The sequence below is a fragment of the Eretmochelys imbricata genome, chromosome 14, assembly GCF_965152235.1.
Source record: "Eretmochelys imbricata isolate rEreImb1 chromosome 14, rEreImb1.hap1, whole genome shotgun sequence".
NCBI classification, from domain to species: Eukaryota; Metazoa; Chordata; order Testudines; family Cheloniidae; genus Eretmochelys; species Eretmochelys imbricata.
In genome coordinates, this window is record NC_135585.1 from 18729304 (window position 1) to 18754733 (window position 25430).

The following is a 25430-nucleotide window of genomic DNA, read 5'->3' on the forward strand; positions in this document are numbered from 1 at the left end:
AAGCCTGCTTAAAAACCAGTGGGGCCACTGGATGACTGAGGTACTAAAGGAGCACTTGAGGGATGATAAGGCCATTGCGAAGAAACTAAATTAATTTTTTGCATTGATCTTTATGGCTGAGGATGTGAGGGAGATTCCCAAACCTGAGCCATTCTTTTTAGGTGACAAATCTAAGGAACTGTCCCAGACTGAGGTGTCATTAGAGGAGGTTTTGGAACAAATTGATAAATTAAACAGTAATAAGTCACCAGGACCAGATGGTATTCACCCAAGAGTTCTGAAGGAACTCAAATGTGAAATTGCAGAACTACTAACTGTGGTTTTTAACCTATCAATTAAATCAGCTTCTGTACCAAATGACTGGAGGAGAGCTTAATGTGATGCCAATTTTTAAAAAGGGCTCCAGAGGTGATCCCAGCAATAACAGGCTGGCCAGGCAAACTGGTTGAAACTAAGAACAGAACTGTCAGACTCATAGATTAACATAATTTGTTGGGGAAGAGTCAACATGATTTTTGTAAAGGGAAGTCATGCGTCCCCAATCTACGGGAATTCTTTGAGGGGTAAACAAGCATGTGGACAAGGGGGATCCCGTTCTCACTTTCAGGTGACTTTGTAAATAAGAAGCTGGCAGCATTATCTCCCGTAAATGTAAACAAACTTGTTTGTCTCAGCAACTGGCTGAACAAGAAGTAGGACCAAGTGGACTTCTAGGCTCTGAAGTTTTACAGTGTTTTGTTTTTGAGTGCAGTTATGTAACAACAAAAAAATATACATTTTAAAGTTGCACTTACACAATAATATTACTGAGGCATTCTGTGCCAAAAAATTAAAAATTCTCCACACGAATATTTTAAAATTCTGCAAAATTCTGCAAGTTTTATTTGTCAATAAATAAATGTAGAGGCTCCAGCATAGCAGTGGGGAGCACAGGCCACTGGCTGCACAAAGGTGGAAGATCACCCTGCAGCCCCCCTACCCTCAGGACACGGACTCAGCGGTTAGGTTGCACCCAACCCTGACACAGCACAAGGCCTGGGCCTGCCCCAGAAACACCCTGGGGCCCAGCCCCTCTGCGCCAGATGCACCAGGTGTGAGGCAGGCAGGCTCAACCAGGCAGGATCCAAGTGTGGGGGGGATCCAGGTGTAGGGTGAGAGGATTCTGTGTGGGACAATCTGGGTAAAGGCAGCTCAGTAAGGGGGTCTAGGTGCACAGAGGCTTGTTGGGGCGGTGGGGTTCCAGTTGCAGGGCAATGGGACTCTGCAGGGGCTTCCAGGTGAAGGTGGTTGGAGCTCAGCAGAAGTGTCTGGGTGTGGGGGTCTCAGCGGGGGTGTCTGGGTGCTGGGGGTCTGGGTGCAGCTAGTTGGCGGTCAGTGGTGTGGGGGTCTGGATATGAGGGCTCAGGGTGGTGCAGGGGGTGGGGCTTCAGGGTGGGGGTTTGAGTGCAGGGGGGCTCCAGATGCAGGGGTTGAGGTTCAGTGGGGTGGGGTTTGGGTATGGAGGGCTAGGGGGGTTCTGGGCATACTGGGTTATGCTTGGCAGAGGTGTCTGGGTATGGGAATACAGTGTGCAGATGTGGTCGCCCCATCCCCAAAAAGATATATTGGAATTTGAAAAAGTACAGAAAAGGGCAACAAAAAATGATTAGGGGTATGGAACAGCTTCCATTTGAGGAGCTTCTGTTTAATAAGATTGGGACTTTTCAGCTTGGAAAAGAGACGACTAAGGGAGGATATGACAGAATTCTATAAAATCAGGAAAGGTGTGGAGAGAGTAAATAAGGAAGCATTATTTACTCCTTCTTGTAACACAAGAACTGGAGGTCACCCAATTAAATTAATAGGCATTAGGTTTATAACGAACAAAAGGAAGTATTTCTTCACACAATGCACAGTCCACCTGTGGAACTCCTTGCCAGAGGATGTTGTGAAGGTCAAGACTATAACAGGGTTCAAAAAAGATTCATGGAGGATAGGTCCATCAATGACTATTAGCCAGGATGGGCAGGGATGGTGTCCCTAGCCTCTGTTTGCCAGAAGCTGGGAATGGGCAACAGGGGATGGATCACTTGATGATTACGTGCTCTGTTCATTCCCTCTGTAGCACCTGAGATTGGCCGCTGTCAGAAGACAGGATACTGGGCTAGATGGACCTTTGGTCTGACCCAGGATGGCCATTCTTATGTTCAAGTAAACCTAGATCAGGTGTTAAAAACCTCCAGTGATGGGGATTCCACAGCCTCCCTTGGAAGCCTGTTCCAGAATATAGCTACTCTTATAGTTAGAAAGTTTTCCTCCAATATCAAATTTGCTTCCGATTGAAGCCATTACTTCTTGTTCCACCTTCAGTGGGCATGCAGAAAAATTAATCACCATCCTCTCTGTAACAGCCCTTAAAATATTTGAAGACTTAGCAGGTCCCCCTCAGTCTTCTTTTTTCAAGACTAAACACGCCCATTTTAAAAACCTTTCCTTGTAGGTCAGGTTTCTAAACCTGTTATCATTTCTGCTGTTCTCCTCTGGACTCTCTCCAATTTATCCACCTCTTTCCTAAAATGTGATGACCAGAACTGGCCACAGTACTCCAGCTGAGGCCTCACCAGTCTCCAGTAGAGCAAAACAATTACAGTACTCCTGTTAATACACTCCTGAATGATACTAGCCTTTTTTATAACTGCATCACATTGTTGAGTCATATTCAATTTGTGATCCACTGTAACTCCCAGTTCCTTCTCAACATTACTACTACTAATTATTCCCCATTTTGTAATTGTGGATTTGATTTTTCCTTCCTAAGTGTAGTAATTTGCATTTATCTTTATTGAATTTCACCTGGTTGATTTCAGACAAATTCTCTAATTTGTCAAGGTCATTTTGAAATCTAATCCTGTCCTCCAAAGTGCTTGCAACCTCTCCCAGTTCAGTGTCATCCATAAATTTTATAAACACACTTTCCACTACATTATTCAAGTCACTAATTAAAATATTGACTAGTACCAGACCCAGGATTGACCCCCGTGAGACCCTACTAGATATGTCCTCCCAGTTTGACAGCACACTATTGATAACTACTTGGAGTATGGTTTTTCAAACAGTTGTATGCCCACCTTATAGTAATTTTATCTAGACCCTATTCCCCTAGTTTGTTTATGAGAATGTCATGTGGGACTGTGTCAAAAACCTTACTAAAATGAAGATATATTGCCCCCTTCCCCTTTATCCACAAGGCCAGTAACTCTGTCAAAGAAGGAAATTAGGTCGGTCTGGCATATTTTGTTTTTGACAAATCCAGGCTTGCTGTTTTTTATACCCTACTATCCTCTAGGTGCTTACAAATTGATTGTTTATTAATTTGTTCCAGTATCTTTCCAGGTATTGAAGGAAGGCTGACTTGTCTATAATTCCCTGGGTTCTCTTTGTTACCCTTTTTAAAGATAAATTCTATGTTTGCCCTTCTCCAGTGCTCTGGGACCTCACCCATCCGCCGTATGTTCTCCAAGGTAATTGCTAACCATTCCAAGATTGCTTCAGCTAGTTCCTAGGATGAATTTCATCAAGCCAATTAGATTACATCAAACTTATCTAAATATTCTTTAACTTGTTCTTTCCCTATTTTGACTTGCATTCCTTCCCTCTTGCTGTTAATATTAATGATGTTGAGTACCTAGTTACCATTAACTTTTTTTAGCAGAATAGGTAGTAAATACCTCAGCCCTCTTGATATCATCCGTTATTAGCTCTCCTTCCTCACTAAGTATAGGACATACACTGTCCTTCCTCTTTCTTTTGCTCCTAATACATTTAAAGAACCTCTTCTTCTTGCTTTTTACATCCCTTGCTAGATGTAACTCATTTAGCCTTCCTGATTTTTCCCCTACATGCTTGTGCTACTCTTTTGTACTCCTCCTTAGCAATTTGTCCACATTTCCACTTATTGTAGGATTCTTTTCTGATTTTCAAGTCATTAAAATTTGTTTTCCTGTTGGAGCCATATTGGCTTCTTACTACTCTTCCTTCACATCAGGATAGTTTGCAGTGGTGCCTTTAATATAGTCTCCTTGAGAAACTGCCAAGTCTCCTGAACTCCTTTATCCCTTAGATTTTCTTCCTAAAGTACCTACCATTTCTCTGAGTTTGCTAAAGTCTGTTTTTTTGGAGTCCATTGTCCTTATTATACTGTTCCCACTCCTTCACTTCCTTAGAATGATGAAATCTGTCATTTCACGATCACTCATAGGTGCTGGAACTAGGAGTACGGGGGGTGCTGCTGCACCCTCTGGCTTGAAGTGGTTTCCATTATGTACAGGTTTCAGAGTAGCAGCCGTGTTAGAGTTTACAGTTTGGTTCGAGGGCTCTCAGCACCCCCACTATAAAAATTGTTCCAGCACCCCTGCAATCACTTTCATCCAAACTGCCTTCCACCTTCAGATTCACAAGCAATTCTTCTGTGTTGTCAGAATCAAGTCTGAAATGGCTATCCCCCAGGTTACTTCCTGAGACTTTTTTCCTGACCGCAATACATTGAGTGTAGTCAGGACAGCAGAGGGTTCCACCTGAGTCATTTAAAATTCAGTGGAGCCTTGTAGGGAGACAGGGGATCGCCTCCTCAGCGGGGGAACTTTTGGAAAACACTTGCCATCTGCTGCAATCTGGTCCCTTTGAATGGCAAAGCAGTGGCTCTGCTGAAGTATTTCCATGTGCTTCAGGGATGGGTTATAGCAGCACCAAGAGAGTTCATTCACCCCCAGTATTAATACACTTTCCTTTTGTATGCCGGTGTCTCCCTTTGAGCTGTACAGTTACATAACTTGGTGCTAGATAATAACAGCACTGCTGAGGGAGGGAAGAAGGAAGGAACTACAAAGGAGTTGCCCCCTCTGCAGTTGAGCGAGCTTTGCTGTCCAGTAGAAGCAGGAGAGAGCAAGGCTCCCTGGAGCTCAGTGCAGAGAGTATGTCTCTTGCTTAATCCTGCTGAAGCCTGTGTGGGCACTCCACTGACACCTGCCCAGGCAGGTGCTGGGGCACCCAGCTCCACACAGCACAGGGACTGCAGGGACAGGGTTTCCAGGTTACGTTTAGGGAGAATTGTTTAAATTCAGCTGGTAACAACTTGGGTTAATTTGTCCATTCCTTAAATGGAAAAGCTTTGAAATCTTGTAGTGAATCAACACAGCATGTAGGTTTCCTGCTTCCACCCACGTCACAGGGGGGATGCTCTAGCCAGGTTAGATCAATAGATAAAGACAGGAGAGGCCAGTGATGCACTGCCAGAGGTTTGCTAGAATCCTCCTCTCATTTCAAAGAGAGGTTTGGGGGGAGGGAGGCCTGCTGGAGCCAGCTCCTCTCTGCACATAGTTGTTATCCAGCACAAAGATGCCTTATTCGTTTTAATTATTACAGGTTCCAAAACCATGCTAGAAGCTTAAGGAACAGAAGAACGACCATACTGGGTCAGACCAAAGGTCCATCTACCCTAGTATCCTGTCTTCTGACAGTGGTCAATGCCAGGTGCCCCAGAGGAAATGAACAGAACAGGTAATCATCAAGTGATCCATCCCCTGTCGCCCATTCCCAGCTTCTGGCAAACAGAGGGGATGGACACCATCCATGCCCATCCTTGCAAATAGCCATCGATGGACCTATCCTCCATGAATTTACCTAGTTCTTTTTTGAACCCTGTTATAGTTTTGGCCTTCACAACATCCTCTGGCAAGGAGTTCCACAGGTTGACTGCGTTGTGTGAAAAAAATACTTCCTTTTGTTTGTTTTAAACCTGCTGCCTATTAATTTCATTGGGTGACCTCTAGGTCTCGTGTTATGAGAAGGAGTAAATAACACTTCCTTATTTACTTTCTCCACATCAGTCACGATTTTATGGATCTCTAACATATCTCCCCTTAGTCATCTTTTTTCCAAGCTGAAAAGTTCCAGTTTAACTCATCTCTCCTCATATGGCAGCCGTTCCATACCCCTAATCGTTTTTGTTGCCCTTTTCTGAACATTTTCCAATTCCAATATATTTTTTTGAGAATGGGTGACCATATCTGCACGCAGTATTCAAGATGTGGGCGTACCATGGATTTATATAGCGGCAATAGGATATTTTCTGTCTTATTATCTTTCCCTTTCTTAATGATTCCCAACATTCTGTTCGTGTTTTTGACTGTTGCTGCACATTGCGTGGATGTTTTCAGAGAACTATCCACAATGACTCCAAGATCTCTTTCTTGAATGGTAACAGCTAATTTAGACCCCATCATTTTATATGTATAGTTTGGATTATATTTTCCAATGTGCATTACTTTGCATTTATCAACATTGAATTTCATCTGCCATTTGTTGCCCAGTCACCCAGTTTTGTGCAATCCTTTTGTAGCTCTTTGCAGTCTGCGTAGGACTTAACTATCTTGAATAGTTTTGTAAGAGCCATTTGCTGTGGGACCATAAGGAAGTCTGCGGCCAAGCACAGGGACTTGAACCTAGGTCTCTCAAGTCCTAAGCAATTGCCCTGCCCGTCGGCCCATACTTCTGCACTACACAACACTCCATTGTGCTACACCATCATGTTTCTGAGGAACAAACTATAAACACTGCCAGCGTGTGGCCCAGATGACAAGCCTGTTTGCTCTGTGCTGCTGCCTCCCTCTTTGGCTCTAGTGGTGAGAGAGCAGTCTTGTTCCAATGGGAACACCCAGCAATTGATTCCCCAGCCCTGCACTCCTCCTCTTTCCGGCCCAAGCACTCCTGAGACACTGGGTTTGCCCTGTGCTGAGGCAGGAAGAGGAACGTTTCTGTGGAATTCTCCTCGTCATGTGATTGGCAGCACATCACCGTTCACCTCAGATGAAGACCTGTCTGGCCTCAGGGTCAGATGAACTTGTTCCCACATGTCATGTTTATGTGGCGGGTCCATGGCTCAAGAGCCCCACCAATGTCCACAGGAACATGCTGCCTTTATGAAAAGCAGTTTCCGCTTGAGAGGTCATGAAGCCAAATCCCCCGGGACTCTTCATGGATCCTCCTCAGACATCAGATGCCCCCTATCTATCTGGGTAGGCCCAGGCCATCACTGTATTGTACACACTAACAGAAGTGTCACTTCTGGGAATCACAGCAGACAGGCCGGGGGGAGGGGAGGCTTTGAGACTGGTGTAAAAAAACAGCTGGTCCCCACTGGTTATGGCATATTCTCCTCTCCCACTGGTAAAGTACAAGCATTTCTTCAGCCTTGGTGTGTGGTTCATTAGCTCCTTCCTTTACCTCACCCAGGCATATTTTGAAGAGCAGGCTCACTGAGGTCATAGCTCCCCTGCGGTCTTGGTTTTACTTCTCACTTCTGTAAATCGGAAGGGCTGCTGTGAGTCAGGTGCCCCTGTGCAGAGCCCAAGGGCTGGTCTAAGGCCTGTCAGACATTAGAGGAATGGTTCTTGTGAGAGGCTTTCTGCACAAAGCCCCAGCCAGTGCATTGAGTAAGGACAGTGCACATAAATCCAGCAAAATACAATGAAAAGCGTTCTAAGCAACTGCCACTAACCAACAAACATATGGTTATTCAAAGGTCATGCAAAATTGTAGTTGTCTATTTTATTTCTTCCCATCTCCATCAACCTGATATTTAATGATTTTTGCTTAAGCAGGTGTAAGCAGTGTCAGGATGAGCTCCACCCTGACATCTGGTGGTGAGGTGTGGCAAGTTGTGGAAAAGAACTTCAGGGGCCGATCTCATTTGCATAGGCACACCCACCACGCCTAGAATGAGACCATAGCTGCCCAAATGGTCACTTTGGCTGCTGTGGGATCCCCAGTGTCTCTGTTATTGGGGCAGGAAGAATAAATTGTTATTACCCTGATTATGGGAACTGTGCTTGGAACTGTACGTGGCCTTTTGTTATGATGGAGGGATTCACCATCAACTAAGTAGCACTCGCTAGGCAAGGGTCATGGGTCCCAAAACTGTGTGAATGGAGAGAGGCTGGGGACAAGTATTAATACTTGGTGGCATGGGCTCCTTGGTGAGGGCCTTACATGCTAATTGCACTTCCTTCTCTCTCCACTGTGGAATATCAGAGCTAATTTTGATTTAATTTGAAGTCTAGTTATAGGCTGCTGAGCTCCCTTTGGGCTGACAGTGCACCAGCACTGGGGCTCCCCTACTACAAGCTGAATTCACCTAAGAGCTGAAATCACTGAGTGTTGTGTTAAGTAGTGGGGGAGCCTGAAGATATATTGTGGAGCAGTTTGCGGGACGGCTGGTGAAGCAGTTCGACGCGGAGCAGTGTGTGGATGGCAGGAGCTGCTTGTGGGCCGGGGAGCTGAGCGAAGGAGTTCGTGGGGTGGCTGGCGGAGCGGAGCACAGCTGAGCGAACGAGTTCGTGGGGCGGCTGGCGGAGCGGAGCGAACGAGTTTGTGGGGCGGCTGGCGGAGCGGAGCGCCGCTATGGGGCGGTCAGCTTCAGATCATGTAAGGTGCCTCTTACCCCCGTCCCATTTCCACTCAGGTTGGGAGGTAAAGCTCCGCAGATAAACTTTCAAACTCTGGGGCTGCCCTGACCAGGGACAGAGACTTTTGGGGCATTGGACTTTTGGGACTTTGGGTGATTTGGGGTTGCTGGACTCAAGAACCAAAGGGAAAAGGGCATGCCCCAATTTGCCTGGGGTGGGTTTTTTTTTTTGCTCATGGGTTGTGTTATGAATCCTGTTGGTGGTGTTTCCCCAACATAATGCCACATTGTTTCTCTCTGTTATTAAAAGGCTTTTGCTACACTCAGACTATGTGCTTGCGAGAGGGGAAGTATTGCCTCTTGGAGGCGCCCAGTGGGGGTGGTATATATTTGTCCCAGGTCACTGGGTGGGGGCTCGAGCCGGTTTGCATTGTGTTATTGGAATGGAACCCCTAGATATTGAACCCGGCCCTTGTTGCTGCCAACTCTGACGGGCAGAAGGGTTACACAGGTAAAAGCTGCACTCGGAAGGTGAGCAGTTCCTCCCCTCAAATTTCTTCACCAATTTACTCTAAATTGAAAATCATGTGCTGGACAATATTTTCCAATGCTACCTTAACAATGGGAATTGAGTGTTAGAGGCAGTGTCTGCTATAGATTTTATTGTGCTTTGCAGGAAACTGTCAAACTAGCCTAAAAGTAAAACTAAATCGGTATCTATAATGTTAATTTGTAAAGGACATGAAAAGATATAGAAACTGAAAAAAATGTGGATACAAAAAGAAATGTGTAAAGCCCTCTTCATCAATGTGCATGTAGCATTTCATACACATTTAAAGTTTGACCAGTGGATTTGGTATTTTTCCAACAACTACACAGTAAAATATTAACTATTATGTACCCAGTTCTGTAGTCCCTACTCAGGGAAAACTTCCAGTGAATGCAACGGGAGCTCTGCCTGGGTAAGGATTACAGGATCTGAGCTGACAGTCACATAACACACATACAAATGAATATTGCAGATATGTGAGTACAGCATGCTGGACTATAGCCATGCAATAATATACTGAATATTCAATAATCTACTCATGCAAAAGTGACAAAACAGTTGGGAATGTCTTTGATGAGACACCAATTCAAGCAGCCACTCTGCTGTAGTTACAGATTGTTGCCTAACCAAAAATTCTCTCTCAGTACCCTCTCTCCTCCCTAATGACTCACAATCTGTCTTTTTGGCACCTTCTAGATGACAGGAAATATTGTGGTGGGTAAACAAGCCCCCTGCTTATCCGTTGTCTATTACAGGAAAAAAAAAAAACAACTTCTGTCTTCAATAGCTAATAGATTTCCTCACCCACACACTCTATTGCAGTGCTTCTCAAACTTTTGTACTGGTGACCCCTTTCACACAGCAAGTCTTTGAGTGTGACCCCCCCCTTATAAACGAAGAACACTTTTAAATATATTTAAACACAATTATAAACACTGGAGGCGAAGCGGGGTTTGGGTTGGAGGCTGACAGCTCGTGACCCCACAGGTAATAACCTCACGATCCCCTGAGGGGTCCCAACCCTCAGTTTGGGAACCCCTGCTCTATTGTGCATTGCTCCATGGTTACAACATAGAGAGATACTAAGGCCAAGATTTGCAGAAGCAGCCCCTGATTGCGGGTGCCCAAGTTGGGACACTTCAGGTCCAGTTCTCAGAAGTGCTGAGCACCCACAGTGCTAACTGAGAAAGGAGACTGGTACGCTCTGAACAAATTTGTAATGCAAAATAGAAATATACCACCAAGATAAAGGATATCTTGTCCCCTTTGCAGACCAAATACAAGACAGCTTCCCTCAATCAAATACAAAGCACAAAAAAAAACTTTAAAGATCATTTTCCTTCATTAACGTCCTTCCTAAACACCCTGAATCCAATAACAAATATCAGGCCCACTTCCCCTGTTTTATACTGTGCTGGGGCTGGGGGTAATTAATTAATTCCTCACAGCTGAGCCAACTCTGGATCTCCCTGCACTCAAGGCAGACAGCTGTGGTCTGTCCTCTAGCCAGAGAGAAAGAGGATTAAATCCTTCCCTGCTAACCAATGGACAGGTCTATATAAGCCATTACAGAGCTAATGTAGCTTTTTATTCACCCCACTGAGTTTTCAAACTCATGTTACCAAGAGAAAGGTAAATATCCTAGAGTGATTTTGGCCCAGGCTCATCCACTCCCTGGTCAGATGTCTAGCTATTGATTGGTTTCAGAGTAACAGCCGTGTTAGTCTGTCTTTGCAAAAAGAAAAGGAGTACTTGTAGCACCTTAGAGACTAACCAATTTATTTGAGCATGAGCTTTCGTGAGCTGTAGCTCACAAAAGCTCATACTCAAATAAATTGGTTAGTCTCTAAGGTGCTACAAGTACTCCTTTTCTTTTAGCTATTGATTGTGGTCCAGGCTAGCTGACTTTTGAAAGTCATTGTACAGTGCAGCATCACTGAGGTGGGTTTACTGAGCTGTGTTGTGTAATAACCTACATTAAACAGACAAAGAACCAGAAAGAGGGACAGCAGCTTCTGTGATATCATGGACCTGAAAACCTCACCATTTCCTGAATTTAATACAAGAATCCCAGCCATCTGGCTATTACCCTAAAGCAAGACCAGTCATATACACTGTAGGTCCAACTTCATCCCTGTGGGATAGTCAATGACTACAGGGGTGTTAGACAAGCTCTTTACATTTGTATTTTGCCATTTCACAAATGGGTTTTGAATGCTGTTCTGAGGAACTGCCTCTGCTTTAATACTTAGATTACACAAAACCCACTTACCCAGCTACCTGTGCTTTGTTGCAAATGCTGGAATCCATCTATTTATTTATCCATCTATGTTTTTATATGGATGTGCATCACCATGGTGTCTGAAGCCTACCTCATGGGTTCAGGCGTTACAGTGCGGAGTATAGGAACACCCCATGTTTAGATACCTAGAAAATCACAGAACAACACTGCAATCCACACAGCCTGAGTTAGGTGCCTAAGCTCCCATGGGGCGAGAGAGGCACCTTAGAATGAGCTCTACAAAAGCCAGTACGCTAGGCAGGGAGCCACCTCAGCTAGCCAATGGGAGATGCTGACAAAAGGCAGGTGTGCTAACCCCTACCTCTCTCCCAGAGATAGGTGTCTATGACCAGGCTGCTATTTCTGCTAATGATCCATGAATAGGAACCAGCTGCCTGGAGTCAAGCAGCTTAGGTTCCTACCTTGTTTCTTGGGAGAATGAGTTGGGCACCTGCACACAAAACAGCCACAGGAGGAGGCAGTGTCTACCACCTAACTTTAGAGCACTTAGCTGTGGCTTGGGAGACCCAGGTTCAATTCCCCCCACCCTGTCTGAGGGAGAGAAAGGATTTGAAGAGGAGTCACCCAGCTCGCAGGAGAGTGCTCTAACCACTGAGCCATAGGAGAGGTCTGTTGTTGGGCTCCCTCGCTTTCTCCTGTTGAAGCTCTTACATGGTGGATAACTAGTTACAATCACTGGAGCAGGGGAACTGCATGCTCTAAACACCCATCTGCAGAGCCATTTTCTCTCCCAAGTACTAAGTATTTATTCAAAATGGAACAGGTTTCACAGGAGAGAGTCCCACATCAGCATATCCCATAACTCAGTAGTCCGAGCACTTGCGGGAGATCTCTGTTCAGATCCTTTCTTCCCCTCAAGCAAAGAGGGGGACTGAACCCAGGTTGCCCACATACCAGTAAAGTGAGCTAACCACTGGGCTGAATGTTATAAGGTAGGCACCAGCACCACCATTTTCCTCCAGCCAGATTTTCTGTGGGACCCAATCCAGTAGGTAAGGTCTGAGCGTGCCTATTGGATCAGGTCCCACAGGTAAGATAGGTGGAGGAGTACCTATCTTCCCTTGGTTCTTGGATTGCTCTGGGGCTTAGGTGGTCAGACACCAAGAGGGAGGCAGGTGCGCCCTTGCCCAGAGGAACTTAGGTGCCCAGGGAACTTTTACTGCAAAATCAGGCGCTGAGCACATTTAGGCACCTACAGGGTTAGGTGAAGCTGAGTGGAGGTTTTGTGGATCTCAGTGGCACCTAAACCGGGACTTAGAGGTGCCTGTGTGGGTTGAGGTGCCTAAGTCCCTTTGTGGATCTGGACCTGAGTGCCTCCCCGTACTCCCGACACAACTTCTCTCACATGCTTCATTGGGGACTGTGAGCATCACTAACGGGCGGAGCAAGGGAAGGTGTTGCATCATACACCGCAGCATCTAATGCCACCTTCCCCAGCACACACTCAGACACTCAGGGATGCACTCATTTCTCTACATTTTCTGTAAGTAACCTCCCTGCCCCCCACCCCAAAGTGGTCTTCACAATTGATTGAAATAAGCAGAAATATTGCACAGGACACAAGGCAGGTATTTTTTTCTTTTCACTAAAGGGAATGACTGTCAGATGTCAGCCTTTCTAGCTCAAGCACATGGAGAAGGAGCTGCTGATGTCCACACTGCCTCAGCTGGCAAGAGCTTGTTAATAATAGCTATAAGAGTTGCCTGTGGCCAGGGTGTTGACCCTATGGGTGTAGGACATGTCTTCATACACCGTATTTGCTTGCTTTTTCTTTCCTTCTTGGCAGTGTTTCTTGATCTGCAAAAAACAAAACAAAAACAAAACACTCAGGCAGCCATCCAGGTCTAGGGCTGGAGCAGAACCCCTGCCCAGGAGTTGTTTTCATCTCAGTGTGCAGGGAGTTACAAGCAGAGATAACAAAACGGTCCTTCTCTTAGCCCAAAGGAATTACATAGAGCAACAAGCAGAAAGGGCTGGGTTAAATATAGAATCATAGAATATCAGGGTTGGAAGGGACCTCAGGAGGTCATCTAGTCCGACCCCCTGCTCAAAGCAGGGCCAATCCCCAATTTTTGCCCCAGATCCCTAAATGGCCCCCTCACGGATTGAACTCACAACCCTGGGTTTAGCAGGCCAATGCTCAAACCACTGAGCTATCCCTCCCCAAAATTCTTACAGGCTCTTCCACCAGCAGCTCTTTAGGGGGCTGAAAGTATCAATGGCTCCAACAGCTTTGGACAATTGTCTTGTAATTATTGCAAGAGGAGACATGGCTTCCTTAGGAGAGGCTTGCTGGCATCATTGCACTGCGGTGCCTGTTAAACTTGTTAGGAGGAGGCCCAAAGCAAGGCTTTCATTCAATCCTGTTCTACAGTTCGAAATGACTCTCCTAAATAAACATGCAGGGCATGGGAGGTGAGTGCGTGTGTCAGTCACAACCCATTTCCAAAGAGGCTTTTCTGCATAAGCCCTCTGAGGAAACTTTATTGTCAGGGAACATGGCTGTGCTACCCTCTGACACTGAGCTTCTTCATGACCCTGTGGTGTCCCTGATCTCCCACAGAACACCACAAGAAGGGGACGTCCCTCTCGTCCATCCCAATAGGGGGCTTGTTGAGATTCCATTCTTCAGTGAGAAGGGCAACCGCAGAATGGTGGGATTTCAATGCAGTTACCACATCAAGGTCCATAGGCAAAGCTGGGGGGGCGGGGGTAAGGGGGCTGGCTTGTGCTTTCCTCCTCCTCTCTAAGAAATTATTATTATAATGAGCCTGAAAATGAGCCTGGGGCTGTACAGTCATGATAGAAGCCACAGTCCCTCCTTCAGCAATTTGCAGTCTACATGTAGTCATGACACCAGGGGATGTCAGCACACAAAGGGATGGGAGCAGTGGGGATGGAAGGACAAAGGGACAATAGGAGACACACATGGTTAGAGAGGTTTATCATATGCATGTCTTATGGCTCCACAATGTTTTATATGCACAGCATTTTAACAGGCGTGGTTGTGCTTGGGGATGACTCCTATCTGCAGGGTCAGAAGTGCAGAAAACATTGGGGCTGTGGCCGAAGACATACTTACATCGATGTGAGACAGAATGAGGTATCCCAGCGCAGAAACCGAGATCAAAACCATGAAGGAAAGGACATAGGGCACCCAGAAAGCCACACAGCACTCTGCCTGCTCCATTTCTGTGGGTGATTTATCAGAGGAGAGGCAGAATTATGACTTCATGTGAGGAACATGTTATATTGCTCTGCAGGGGGCTCTGCAGGCCAGCAAACTGGAAGTCCACCAGTGTCACCATCATTCCTCATTACCACCAGTGCATTCCCAGTGTCACACCACACATCACGGGAACCCTTAAGTTGACTCCAACAACAGGTTGGCTACCTGTTCTGTCTAACATCGCTCCCCCACCGATACACTGAACTGCTGTGACATTCCGCGAAGCTCAGCGAATCCAGGAAAACAGATGTCTTCCTATACACCAAGACTTGACAATGCCCTGCCCCCACTGTGTTAAGTCCTGCAAGCCTTTCTGGGAACATTCGTTTAGTCTCATACAATCAGGCTACGATCAGGAGGAGGCTTGGAAAGCAGACTGGGCTAAACAAGACTTAAAAAATAAGTACCCTGTGCCGGATTCCACGCAGAAAGTTTCTGGGTTTGGTGTTCCATGGTCAACTCTGACCCAAATCCGAACCAACCATGGTAGATGCGGGCATCGAATGCAAAAATGGAAAATCAAGAACTCCGCGTGGTGCGAGTGTTGTTCCCCACAACAGACCATCGAACATATCACTACCTATTGCCCAATTCATAAATATGAAGGGGGCATTACTGCAATAAATTCTGCTACTCCTGATGTAGCCATTTGGCTCCATCAGCTTCAGGTGAAATTATAGTTGCTGCTCTACCCCAGCCATACGAAAGAAGAAGACGACCAGTGGAGATGGCAGTATGGCTTTCATCCTGGAACACAAAGGATTTAGGTGCCAATCCCATTAGGATGGTTGCTACCATTGCGTGCAGTGCTGGAACACTTGGAGTAAGAAGAAGCTAAGCATCAAGGTTTACTGTTCTGGTATCATGGGGTACAGAACTGTGCCAGGAATGACATGTAACCACTACCCTACCACTTCTCCAAAGAATTATTGTGCAACCAGCGTACCACTGTCCAATGCCACAATTATTGAAAACAAACCACCGTATAATAGCCATGACTTCATGTTTAATAACGGCTACAGCCACGTGTTCTTATGAAGCTTCAAGTGCATAGATTTGAAAAATGTCATCTTCACATGGCGGCCCAGTTATATATCTGACTCTAGTAAAGACATAGGGGACTAGATGAAATAGGGTACAACTGGCCCTTGCTTTATCTTCTCTTTAACCAAGGGCATTACAGACTCTATTGTGGCAGGGTACAGTACTCCACATTTATTGAGTCCTCTCTGTTTAAAGTTACACCCTGCTTTGTAACTCTGCGACAACAATTGGGATCCCTGCCATGCTCCTGGCTCCAGTAAATCCCATGGGATAAGGCTGTGATAGCAGTGTGGTTACACAATCGTTGGGAAAGAAACTAGGTAGGAATTGCCCCTTTCTATTTAGCAACTCTGTTTTCTGTGGGCTAAACTGTGCAACCCCTACTCCTGGTGGTCTCTTACACAAGGAGACCCAATGAAGTCATAAGTACCTGCCAGCATAAGTGAGAGCTGCCCAATCTAGCCTCATGTATTTTTGAGTCATCTCTACATATTCTATAGACAAAACCAATTTTCTGTATTATGCTGCAGAGTCAATAGAGCAGGGAGAGAGTGACCTCGATTCTACTCTGCCTCAACATTTCAACAAAACTATTGCCAAAAGGTTTGACTTTAGAATCTTTATTACTGGGGCTGATGATGCAAGAGGTAGGTGGGGAAAAAACTAACCAAAATGGAGCTTTATCTTTGGATCCCATCCTGAATTTGCAGCATGATTACCTGCTGACTTGTAAATTGACCAAATCTGAGCAGAAGTCACCTCTGACTTTAAAGAGAAAGAGAGGAAAGTGCAGAAGGACAGGGCAGCTATTTCAAGGCAATATGCAACAACTACTTTGTACTGTCTGGTATTTCAAAAATGGTTGTGGGAATTATCATCTTTTGTGGAACAGAGCAGGTACTTATGACTTCCCACCTAATTCTTCAACTCAACTGGGACACCCAGGATTTCCATTATCCTTAATGACATAGGTACCCAGATCACAGGTGAGAGTTGCCTACTCCCAAGTAACCTGGGAAGGAAATGGGGGTTACATTTAAAATTTTATGGCTGAACAGCAAATTCGGGAGGGAATAACTGTGGTGTCTGTAGCTATAAAACTACGATGCCTTTGTTTTCTGTGTATTGCCTGTTTCCATGTCAAAGAAATCTGTTCAATGCAGAAAGAGCAACCATTTCACTTTCAGACTTGCTGCAGCCTGTTACAGATGAGACACACACTGGCCTCTTGCATGGGGACTTTACTTTTGTTCTTTCTTGTTGTCTTCAGATCAAAAATTTATGGTTGGTATATGGGAAAAAACATAAACTGTAAGAAGACCCCGTCTTTCCATAAACCCATCCTTGGCTCTACTCATATACTGAAACACATAACCATTCAGTTAATGTTCTACACTTCCTCAGCCCTTTCAACTGAAAATAAATACCCACTTGTCTTACACTTTAAAAAAAATAGAAAAACGTGCAATACCTTTCACCACCAATATGGTGCCATGGCTCAACACATTACGGGGCTCGAAATTTTCTAGCGTGCTCCCACTACAGACATATACAGCAGTGTCATTTTTCTGCAACTGGTGCAGCGTTATCCTCATTTCTGTCCCGAGTAAGGAGATCTCGATGCGGTCTTTGTAGTGAAAGTCTACGGTACTGGTATGACTATTATTTTTGATGTATAGCACTTCCATGGCATTTACAACTTCTCTTTTCAAATACATCCCTACTAGTATCCCCTTGTTAGTAACGGAGCAGGTTATGTTGACCGACTCTCCTTCATTAACTATGAGAATAGCTGGCTCCTGTGTCACACCTGCATGCAGAGAGGAGGAAAGGAAAACATGTTATTACCATGCGGCTGACTGGGAACTGTTGGAGGCTAGAGGGAGGATGGCCTTGCACTAGCAAGCTCTTCCAATTACAAAACACCCCTCTGCTCCAGAGCCAGGTGTCTTTGCCATACTCTTTGTAACAGAGTGTGCTGGCCCTTCAAGGACAGACACCCATCCACCACTGTTCACACTTCCCAGAGCTATATCAACGGAATTCTGGGACTTGTAGTTCAGGCACTATTAGAGTCGCAGGCCTGAGGGCAAGGCTTGATGGGAGATGAAGCAGGATATAAAAGGCCAAACCACTTTCTTAGTTTAAAAAGAGACCTGGCAGGGACAGGGAGTCTGCCCACTTGGAGACCTGAAGGGGAACAGCAGTGATTTTTAGGCCTCTCCAAGCAGTAGCCTGAGGAGGGGCAATAGCTGTCTGGAACCCGTACAGCCTGGGGTGGGACTTATGAACCCCAAACACAAGAGGAAGAGGGTTATCTGCACACCCAATTGATTGGGCTATGGGGCTTCCGAGGGAGGAAACTGTAGTCTGGGAAGGGTGAAGGATTATCTACAGGCCCTAGAGGAGAGCTGTGATATCCTGAGGAGGTGTGGGTGGATGGGGTCTCCTGTTGGGATATATTTTGTATGGTGATAAACCAAGGCCCAGGAGGGGAAGCTTTGAGTTAGAACTTGAGTCATGTTGTGAGCAATTAAAACAGATCCCTCCCCTCAGAGAGGAAACTGAGGCAGGGCTTCACCTGGAGGATAGAAGGGTAAGGTGCACCTTACACCCTATCTAAAAGTGAGAGGTGAACAAATAAGTCTCTTTTAATAGCCATTTTCCTTCCGCTGACCATCTTGGAAGCTTATCTCCACTGCCTTTGCTGGGTTCCTGAAGCCAGCTCAGACCTCTCACTCTGGGGTGAACCTGGTCATTTGGAATCAGAATCCAAATGTGTGAATGTGTATCCAGACATTGGAGCCTGCCTACCCCTACAAATCTGCTCACTCTCCTCACAAGACTTCCCCCCTCTCCATCAGCAGGCCCAGGCTTCCATCCTTATTTTGGTTGTCTTCCAGGGGGAGACCCAGTGGCCTTCTGTCTCCCATTCAGTGTCTTTGGAGGTTGCTCACTGGCCTGCTTCCCCTCCTGTTTTGTTGGGAGCTGCCACTGGGCAAGGTAAGGAGCCACGGATCTGACTTTACATAGGTCCAGAGGATCCACTATTCCATGCAATGGACTGAAGTAGCAGCTGCAATGGAGGAGCTGTGATAGCTGCCCAGGGCCTTGGTCCTTTGTTGGGGTGTAGATTTCACCTCCAGGTATGCCAGCTAAATGCTTGGGTTTTATGTGCTCCCAGTGACTTTCACACCATAATAATAAAAGATACAAAAGTAATCCACAGGAACTGTGTACTGCAGGCTTCAGATCAGTAATGCAGATTATAAACAAACACTTGGGAACACAGAATGTGTGCTCCACTGCATTTGAACAGTACTGAGTACCCTGATGGCATTCAGCAAACAATAATCATAATATTACAGATTCCGAGATTTTGAAGGCCAGAAGGGAAAATTACAATATTCTAGTTCTGACATTCTGAATAACACAGACTATAGATTTGCACCCATTGATATACGCTTCAAGGCCATATCTTGTGACTGAGCGAGAGCATTTAAAAAAATTTTTTTTTAAGATACCCAGTCTGGCAATACACTGTAGCATAACACTTTCCCCACCCACCCAAAAAACCCAACTAAACAAACCAAAAAAACCCATGTGATTCCCCTGTTGTCCAGTTTTCTCCCAGGCTATGTTGTATAGAAGTGAGTTCAGGTCTCAAAGTAGCTACATTTCATGGGTTTCTTTCAGATCTGGTGCAACCATGTACAAATAGGATCTAGTGACTGATGGCACCAGGCAAATATCTACCGATAGCAGGAACTTCTGAGACTTAATGATCCCAAACTACAATACCACACTACTGAATAAGGAATTTTCTCTCATTAATTTTTAAATGAAATATGATCAGGTTGGGGCTGATATTCACAACTTAAATCCTCTGAAGTTGCCCAATCTTCTTATTTCAAGTATCTTTGCAGTGTATTGTCTAATAGCATATATGTGGTTATGATAGTCATGTAAATTCCTGCATGTCACAAACCATGGAATATATTTCAAACCATAGCATCATAGAACTGGAAGGGACCTCGAGAGGTCATCTAGTCCAGTCCCCTGCACCCAAGGCAGGACTAAGTATTATCTAGACCATCCTTAACAGGTGTTCGTCCAACCTGTTCTTAAAAATCCCCAATGATGGAAATTCCACAATCTCCCTAGGCAATTTATTCCAGTGCTTAACCATAGATTCATAGATTCATAGATATTTAGGTCAGAAGGAATCATTATGATCATCTAGTCTGACCTCCTGCACAACGCAGGCCACAGAATTTCACCCACCACTCCTGCAAAAAACCTCACACCTATATCTGTGCTATTGAAGTCCTCAAATCGTAGTTTAAAGACTTCAAGGAGCAGAGAATCCTCCAGCAAGTGACCCGTGCCCCATGCTACAGAGGAAGGCGAAAAACCTCCAGGGCCTCTTCCAATCTGCCCTGGAGGAAAATTCCTTCCCGACCCCAAATATGGCGATCAGCTAAACCCTGAACATATGGGCAAGATTCATCAGCCAGATACTACAGAAAATTCTTTCCTGGATAACTCGGATCCCACCCCATCTAATATCCCATCACAGGCCATTGGGCCTATTTACCATGAATATTTAATTACCAAAACCGTGTTATCCCATCATACCATCTCCTCCATAAACTTATCGAGTTTAATCTTAAAGCCAGATAGATCTTTTGCCCCCAGTGCTTCGCTTGGAAGTCTATTCCAAAACTTCACTCCTCTGATGGTTAGAAACCTTCGTCTAATTTCTAGTCTAAATTTCCTGGTGGCCAGTTTATAGCCGTTTCTTCTTGTGTCCACATTGGTACTGAGCTTATATAATTCCTCTCCCTCTCCTGTATTTATCCCTCTGATATATTTATAGAGAGCAATCATATCTCCCCTCAACCTTCTTTTAGTTAGGCTAAACAAGCCAAGCTCCTTGAGTCTCCTTTCATAAGACAAGTTTTCAATTCCTCGGATCATCCTAGTAGCCCTTCTCTGTACCTGTTCCAGTTTGAATTCATCCTTCTTAAACATGGGAGACCAGAACTGCACACAGTATTCCAGGTGAGGTCTCACCGGTGCCTTGTATAACGGTACTAACACCTCTTTATCTCTACTGGAAATACCTCTCCTGATGCATCCCAAGACCGCATTAGCTTTTTTCATGGCCATATCACATTGGCAGCTCATAGTCATCCTATGATCAACCAATACTCCAAGGTCCTTTTCCTCCTCCGTTACTTCTAATTGATGCGTCCCTAGCTTATAACTAAAATTCTTGTTATTAATCCCTAAATGCATGACCTTACACTTCTCACTATTAAATTTCATCCTATTACTATTACTCCAGTTTACAAGGTCATCCAGATCCTCCAGTAGGATATCCCTGTCCTTCTCTAAATTGGCAATGCCTCCCAGCTTTGTATCATCCGCAAACTTTATTAGCACACTCCCACTTTTTGTGCCAAGGTCAGTAATAAAAAGATTAAATAAGATTGGTCCCAAAACCGATCCTTGAGGAACTCCACTGGTAACCTCCCTCCAGCCTGACAGTTCACCTTTCAGTAGGACCCGTTGTAGTCTCCCCTTTAACCAATTCCTTATCCACCTTTCAATTTTCCTATTGATCCCCATCTTATCCAATTTAACTAATAATTCCCCATGTGGCACAGTATCAAATGCCTTACTAAAATCTAGGTAAATTAGATCCACTGCATTTCCTTTGTCTAAAAAATCTGTTACTTTCTCAGAGAAGGAGATCAGGTTGGTTTGGCACGATCTACCTTTTGTATTGTATTTTGTCCCATTTGCCATTGACTTCAATGTCCTTAACTACCTTCTCCTTCAAAATTTTTTCCAAGACCTTACATACTACAGATGTCAAACTAACAGGCCTATAATTACCCGGATCACTTTTTTTCCCTTTCTTAAAAATAGGAACTATGTTAGCAATTCTCCAATCATACGGTACAACCCCTGAGTTTACAGATTCATTAAATATTCTTGCTAATGGGCTTGCAATTTCATGTGCCAATTCCTTTAATATTCTTGGATAAAGATTATCTGGGCCCCCCGATTTAGTCCCATTAAGCTGTTTGAGTTTCGCTTCTACCTCAAATATGGTAATGTCTACCTCCATATCCTCATTCCCATTTGTCATGCTACCATTATCCCTAAGATCCTCTTTAGTCTTATTAAAGACTGAGGCAAAGTATTTGTTTAGATATTGGGCCATGCCTAGATTATCCTTGACCTCCACTCCATCCTCAGTGTTTAGCGGTCCCACTTCTTCTTTCTTTGTTTTCTTCTTATTTATATGACTATAGAACCTTTTACTATTGGTTTTAATTCCCTTTGCAAGGTCCAACTCTACTTGACTTTTAGCCTGTCTCACTTTATCCCTACATGTTCTGACCTCAATAAGGTAGCTTTCCTTGCTGATCCTCCCTTCTTCCACTCCCTGTATGCTTTCTGCTTTTTCTTAATCACCTCTCTGAGATGCTTGCTCATCCAGCTTCGTCTACAACTCCTGCCTATGAATTTTTTCCCCTTTCTTGGGATGCAGGCTTCCGATAGCTTCTGCAGCTTTGATTTAAAATAATCCCAGGCCTCCTCTACCTTTAGATCTATAAATTCTTCAGTCCAATCCACTTCCCTAACTAATTTCCTTAATTTTTGAAAGTCAGCCCTTTTGAAATCAAAAACCCTAGTTGCAGATTTATTTTTGTTAATCCACTCTGACAGGAAGTTTTTCCTAATGTCCAACCTAAACCACCCTTGCTGCAATTTAAGCGCATTGCTACTTGTCCTATCCTCAGAGGTTTAGAAGAACAATTTTTCTTCTTCCTCCTTGTAACAACCTTTTATGTACTTGAAAACTGTTATCATGTCCCCTCTCAGTCTTCTCCTCTCCAGACTAAACAAACCCAGTTTTTTCAATCTTCCCTCATAGGTAATGTTTTCTAGACCTTTAATCATTTTTGTTGCTCTTCTCTGGACTTTCTCCAATTTGTTCACATCTTTCCTGAAATGTGGCGCCCAGAACTGGACACAATACTCTAGTTGAGGCCTAATCAGCACAGAGTAGAGCAGAAGAATTACTTCTTGTGCCTTGCTTACAATACTCCTGCTAATACATCCCAGAATGATGTTTGCTTTTTTTGCAACGGCGTTACACTGTTGACTCATATTTAGCTTGTGATCCACAATGACCCCCAGATCCCTTTCTGCAGTACTCCTTCCTAGGAGGTCATTTCCCATTTTGTATGTGTGCAATTGATTGTTCCTTCCTAAGTGGAGTACTTTGCATTTGTCTTTATTGAATTTCATCCTATTTACTTCAGACCATTTCTCCAGTTTGTCCAGATCATTTTGAATTTTAATCCTATCCTCCAAAGCACTTGCAACCCTTCCCAGCTTGGTATCGTCCATAAACTTTGCAAGTGTACTCTCTATGCCATTATCTAAATCACTGGTGAAGATATTGAACAGAACCGGACCCAGAACCGATCCCTGCGGGACCCCACTCATTATACCCTTCCAGCATGACTGTGAACCACTGATTACTACTCTCTGGGAATTGTTTTCCAACCAGTTTTGCACCCACCTTATAGTAGCTCCATCTAGGTTGTATTTCCCTAGTTTGTTTATGAGGTGATCATGCGAGGCAGTATCAAAAGCCTTACTAAAGTCAAGATATACCACATCTACAGCTTCCCCCCATCCACAAGGCTTGTTACTCTGTCAAAGAAAGCTAGCAGGTTGGTTTGACATGATTTGTTCTTGACAAATCCATGCTGACTGTTATTTATCACCTCACTGTCTTTTAGGTGTTTGCAAATTGATTGCTTCATTATTTGCTCCATTATCTTTCTGGGTACAGAAGTTAATCTGACTGCTTTGTAATTCTTCAGGTTGTCCTTATTTCCCTTTTTATAGATGGGCACTATATTTGCCCTTTTCCAGTCTGCTGGAATGTCTCCCGTCTTCCATGACTTTTCAAAGATAATTGCTAATGGCTCAGATATCTCCTCAGTCAGCTTCTTGAGTATTCTAGGATGCATTTCATCATTAAGCAAAGTGGCCCAAATTCTAATCAGAACAACAGCAGTAGAAATCTATATTCTGCACTTGTAGATGACACTCTTCAACCCATACCAATGGTTTCATTATTTCTATAATACAAAAATGTTTCAAAGGGCGAAAGTAGAGGGGGAACTACAAAGATAGAAGCAAAATAAGTGGCACTGACAAAATGTTTGTGCTACAAAGCTCTTATACTATAGCCACTTGATTGGACTGATTTGCAGAATTCATTGTTTGGCTCCAATGTATGAGAGTGACTGAGTTACCCCAAACTCACAGTAAGAAATACTTCTTTTCGCAGCCCCCCCACACTATTACATATTCCCTCTTTATGCACAGACAGAGGTACTGTGGGGGAAGAAAAGCAACTGAACTTAAAGTAATAAATCATCTGTACAAAAATTATTTTCAGTGGTATGAGTCCTACTGTAACAAATGGTCTGAAGAGTTAAAAAGGTTCCAAGAAATCTCTGTTAAACATTGTTGGGGTTTTATTATTGTGGTTGCTGGCTGAAATATATCACCTGAAGCGTATTTTCTTTTGACTAAAAAATACTATGAAACACAAAACAATCCTACCATAGTTGAAATGCCTGGGAAATACCAAATTCAATCTCAGAAAATTTCAGAAAACTTCTGAAACTTTTGTTTCCTTTTAAACCAACCCACCTCTCCCCAGTCAGCGGTTGATAACAACTATTAACACCCAGAGAGTACATTTGCAGGAAATAACAATGTTATAAATCCTTCTCCAAGCAAGTTTGGTAAAGAACTTCATGACCTTGCTTTCCATAACATAAAGGCCTTGCAAAATTGTATGTGCAAATAGCATAATTGCTGGCAACTAGGTATGTGTGCAAACAAATAACAAGGTAGGCTAGGGTAGATGGAGTCAAGTGTTTCTCAGCACCTATATATACACCGCGTGGTGGAGACCTGGTGGAATTTGGTGGAAAATAAGTTTTCTGTAAGAGTGATGAAAAAGGTGAGACTCTATCTACGCTCGTAGCTAAATCATCTTCAATACTAGTTGAAAGGAATCCTAGGGGACCCATTGTTACTCACCAGCCATTGTGAATAGCAGGTCACTTGCCCAGATTAGAAGGACCCCAAGCCAAATTTGGATTTAACAGACTGAGCCATTGGAGCTACAATATTCCAAAACAAAGTTAAAGCTTGAATCTTCACTACATACCTTTCTGGGCTGGGGTACTCTGGAAAAGCAGGAAGAGCAGAAACGCAGCTGGAAGAACCGGTGTCCAGGGCATTTTCACAAACCTTTGGAGCTAGATTTCTGTGCTACTGCATAAAATCCCACCCAACGTCAAGTGAAGAAAGGCAGAGCTTGATGAGCTGTTTCTCCTGTGACGCTGAACCCGCATCTGCTAGCTGTCAACCACATCAGTAACAAACAGAGAAGCACAAACACCACTGCATGAGCTAGTTTTGAAGAAGTGCTGATGCGGGGGAAAAAACCCCAAACCATCGGTGTTTGTAGGGCTCAGTTCATCTATGCACTGAGCTCTCTTGACTCCCCCTGAAGTTAGCTAGAGCACAGGTCCCCCTGTACCGCACAGGAGTGCTCAGAGCCTTGCAGGTTTGTGCCATTGGAAGGCCACGTTCCACCTTGCTGTAATAGGTGAGGCACCACTGACTTCAGTGGGTCTTGCACCCACTTGTACCAGGGCTGAATCCAGTTCAGTTTATTCCCACATCATCTAATGTACAAGGTCAGATGGTTCACTCCACTTTCATTCCCACTTCTGCATCCTTTTCAATG

At 44.4% G+C, this 25430-nt stretch overlaps 1 protein-coding gene across 1 annotated transcript; it reads right to left on the reverse strand.

Moving 5' to 3' along the window:
* Window positions 1-10836: 10836 nt before the first annotated feature.
* Window positions 10837-24968, reverse strand: CD7 (CD7 molecule). Its single transcript, XM_077833619.1, has 4 exons — window positions 24846-24968; window positions 17037-17375; window positions 14375-14484; window positions 10837-13089 (listed from the first exon to the last, which is right to left on the reverse strand). The coding sequence occupies exons 1-4, from the start codon at window positions 24916-24918 to the stop codon at window positions 12973-12975; spliced, it is 639 nt and encodes a 212-aa protein (XP_077689745.1). The 5' UTR covers window positions 24919-24968; the 3' UTR covers window positions 10837-12972.
* Between the last annotated feature and the right edge of the window lie 462 nt (window positions 24969-25430).